At 40.5% G+C, this 4,384-nt stretch overlaps 1 protein-coding gene across 1 annotated transcript; it reads right to left on the reverse strand.

Moving 5' to 3' along the window:
• Window positions 1–390: 390 nt before the first annotated feature.
• On the reverse strand, window positions 391–3,500 carry LOC138311312 (uncharacterized). Its single transcript, XM_069252741.1, has 2 exons — window positions 2,803–3,500; window positions 391–1,682 (listed from the first exon to the last, which is right to left on the reverse strand). Exons 1-2 carry the CDS (start codon window positions 3,437–3,439, stop codon window positions 1,570–1,572), a joined length of 750 nt encoding a protein of 249 aa, XP_069108842.1. The 5' UTR covers window positions 3,440–3,500; the 3' UTR covers window positions 391–1,569.
• Between the last annotated feature and the right edge of the window lie 884 nt (window positions 3,501–4,384).

Below are 4,384 nucleotides of genomic sequence, written 5' to 3' on the forward strand. Positions count from 1 at the left end.
TATCAGAATTAACTCCTACCCATCAATGAAAGACCGAGCACGTGGCGCTACACACCGGGCCGATTATCGATAGTTTAACCTCCAATTTCACAAACACCGTTCTCCGTCAAAGTCTCGGTTAATATAATTTCCGGAAAATATAGCAACGAAGCGCACCGCAGCTTCGTTACAGATCTTTTCTCTGCTTTTCAAGCTTTTACTACATATTACTACACATGAAATTTGAGAAAGATCCTTTGACTACTTTCTGAGATATATAACAGTAACAAACTTCAATTATCAAAATCCAAGATGGCTACCTGTCGGCCATCTTGTTCACCGATCGGTCCTAAAATGCAATATGCACAACTAGACCCATAGATTAAGCACATGCAATTTGAGACAGATCCCTTCAGTACATTCTTAGACATAGCGGAAAAAAACTTCAATTGTCAAAATCCAAGATGGCGTCCTGTCGGCCATCTTGTTCACCGATCGGTACCAAAATGCAATATGCATAACCAGGGACCTAGGGGAACCTGCACATGAAATTTGAGACAGATCCCTTCAGTACTTTCTAAGAAATAGTGGTAACAAGCTTCAACTATCAAAATCCAAGATGGCGTCTTGTCGGCCATCTTGTTCATCGATCGGTCTGAAAATGCAATATGCACAACTTGACCCCTAGGGGAACCTGCACATGCAATTTGATACAGATCCCTTGAGTACTTTCTGAGAAATAGTGGTAACAAGCTCTAACTATCAAAATCCAAGATGGCGGCCTGTCGGCCATCTTGTTCATCAATCGGTCCCAAAATGCAATATGCACAACTAGGCCCCTAGGGGAACCTGCACATGCAATTTGAGACAGATCCCTTCAGTGCTTTCTGAGAAATAGCTGTAACAAACTTCAATTGTCAAAATCCAAGATGGCGGCCTGTCGGCCATCTTGTTTATCGATCGGTCCCAAAATGCAATATGCACAACTAGGGCCCTAGGCAAATCTGTACATGAATTTTAAGAAGAATTCTTTTGGTACTTTCTGAGAAATAGCGGTAACAAACTTTAAACTATCAAAATCCAAGATGGCAGCCTGTCGGCCATCTTGTTCACCGATTGGTCCCAAAATGCAATATGCACAACTAGACCCCTAGGGGAACTTACATGTGAAATTTGAGAAAGATCCCTCCAATACATTCTGAGAAATAGCGGTAACAAACTTTAACTATCAAAATCCAAGATGGCTGCCTGGCGGCCATTTTGTTGACCGATTGGTCCCAAAATACAATATGCAAAACTAGGGCCCTAGGGGAGCCTACATATGAAATTTGAGAAACATCCCTTCAGCACTTTCTGAGAAATAGCGGTAACAAGAATTGTTAACGGACGGAAGGACGGACGACGGACCACGGACAAAAAGCGATTTGAATAGCCCACCATCTGTTGATGGTGGGCTAAAAATGCAGTCAAAATCAATTATCATGGCCGAATAATGCGCATGACAACTGTTTAACACTAAAGATATATATTTAAGTACAAGGTCAAAGTGTGTCACAAAAACAAACCAATACATTTTACAGTATTAATGCTTCATATGCAGATAACATTTTGTTTACTTGAGCCTATGTCACAGTATTGAAAGCAGTTTCCAAAATGTAATGTTAAATACTCACCGTCATTTACAGAAATTCTCTGGAATTGGTCTGAAAATAGATTAATTCCCATTCATTAATTAACAAATTGCAACAAGAGATCCCAGAGGGATCTTGGCGCCCACCAAAGAATGATCTTTGTCTGACGATGGAAAGAGGGATCTTTTCCCTGCTTTTCAAACTTTTTCAAACACACTATATATAAAATTTGAGACAGATCGCTATAGTACTTTCTAAGAAATAGCGATAACAAACTTAAAGTATCAAAATCCAAGATGGCCGCCTGTCGGCCATCTTGTTAACCGATCGGTCCCAAAATGCAACATGCACAACTAGGGTCCTAGGGGAACCTGTATATGAAATTTGCGAAAGATACCTCCTGCACTTTTTGAGAAATAGCGGTAACAAACTTTAACTATCAAAATCCAAGATGGCCGTCTGTCGGCCATCTTGTTGACCGATTGGTCCCAAAATGCAATATGCACAACTAGGACCCTAGGGAAACCTATATATGAAATTTGAGAAAGATCCCTTATGCACTTTTTGAGAAATAGCGGTAACAAACTTTAAGTATCAAAATCCAAGATGGCCGCCTGTCGGCCATCTTGTTGACCGATCGGTCCCAAAATGCAATATGCACAACTAGGGTCCTAGGGGAACCTGTAAATGATTTGAGAAAGATCCCTTCTGCACTTTTTGAGAAATAGCGGTAACAAACTTTAACTATCAAAATCCAAGATGGCCGCCTGTCGGCCATCTTGTTGACCGATCGGTCCCAAAATCCAATATGCACAACTAGGGTCCTAGGGAAACCTACATATGAAATTTGATAAAGATCCCTTCAGTACTTTCTGAGAAATAGCGGTAACAAGAATTGTTAACGGACGGACGGACGGACGGAAGGACGGAAGGACGGACGGACGGACGGACCACGGACGAAAGGCGATTTTAATAGCCCACCATCTGATGATGGTGGGCTAATAAAACTGGTACTGTTTGCAAATGCGCCAATATATTTCCCACGTTAGTAGACTGGAGTATATATTCTCGTTAATGGTTGGATTTTTACCAGATCCTAATCCTACTGTTAATGGCTGGCATTTTTATGTTATACAAAACATATCATATATGTGTATGTTGTCTTGAAAATATACTTTTAATGACTCCTTACGTTTGATTGTACGTTTCCTCTTGGCTCTTGTTGGCAGTTTCTTAAGAAGAGGTTCAGTGGACAATTTTCGTTTTTTGGATGGTCTCTTTGGAGGAATATTCACCAACAGCAATGAACCATTGGCAGGGCAACCATCTCGGAGTTGCTCTGATGCAGAGGACAGATGTTTTCTTGCCTCTTCCATAGCCTGAACGGAATCAGCAATGTACGTGAGATTGTATAAATCTTTCAAGATTTCCCTGACCTTCCTGGCAGAGTCAGAAAGAGAAGGACCTTGCGGCTGCTGTGGCTCTGTGATGGTGTTATCTAGGTCTTTACAAGGTGCACATGCTGTTGTAGAATGCTCCACTTCTTGTATGTTAAAAAGTTGATCTTTCGGCAGCTTGACACAATCCTCATCAATGATAAAATGAGGATTGTTCATGTAGAAGTTTGGCAAAGAGTTCCATGTGATGTTATTGATGTGGCATATCAAAGCACAGAAATGCTTACAGGGGAAATGTGTTTTCTTGAATGCCCTACAGTCACAAGATGGCATGGTGTGACTGGATTCATCACCTAGGTTAATACGATAGAAGTGAGACTGGCGGTTAGATGACTGCACTAGAAACTCTTTCTCAGTTACCATTGTGACCATGTCTGAAGTGATGTCCGAACATCTAACCGTTGCTTCACGAATATGTTGTACAAGGTATTTGGGCCGGTTTTATGAAGCTCTTTTGGAACAGAGCCTGATGGTTCCCTCCAACCAGCTGACATTGTGACATTGCTCTCCAGGTACCTGGGGAAAATGTAATTATTTACCAGTAAAAATTTGTTAAATTTGAAAATAAAGTGGATTGCATCACTGATTGAATCGAAATATCTCCCTTATATACAATAGAATGTAAACATCAAGAATGATATATAAATCATTTAAGTATTGGTTGTCATATTTCGACACGCATTGGGTGTTCTAGCATAGCCAATGCTAGTAACATTGGTATGTTACACACCAATGCATGTCAAATGTATGACAACCAATGCTTATATTTACATTTAAATACACTCATTCCCACTATAACAAGAGATCCCAGAGGGATCTTGGCGCCCACCAAAGAATGATCTATATCTGACAAAGGAAAGATGGATCTTTTCTCTACTTTTTAAACTTTTTCAAACATACTACATATAAAATTTGAGACAGATCGCTTCAGTACCTTTTGAGAAATAGCGGTAACAAACTTCAACTATCAAAATCCAAGATGACTCCTTGGCGGCCATCTTGTTGATCAATCGGTCCCAAATCACAATATGCACAACTAGGGCCCTAGGGGAACCTACATGTGAAATTTGATAAAGATCCATTCAATACTTTCTGAGAAATAGCGATAACAAACTTTGAATATCAAAATCCAAGATGGCTGCCTGGCAGCAATCTTGTTGACCGATCGGTCCCAAATCACAATATGCACAACTAGGGCCCTAGGGGAACCTACATATGAATTTTGAGACAGATCCCTTCAGTACTTTCTGAGAAATAGCGATAACAAACTTTGAATAACAAAATCCAAGATGGCTGCCTGGCGGCCATCTTGTTGAC

Source organism: Argopecten irradians, unplaced genomic scaffold (assembly GCF_041381155.1).
Source record: "Argopecten irradians isolate NY unplaced genomic scaffold, Ai_NY scaffold_0017, whole genome shotgun sequence".
Taxonomy (NCBI): Eukaryota; Metazoa; Mollusca; class Bivalvia; order Pectinida; family Pectinidae; genus Argopecten; species Argopecten irradians.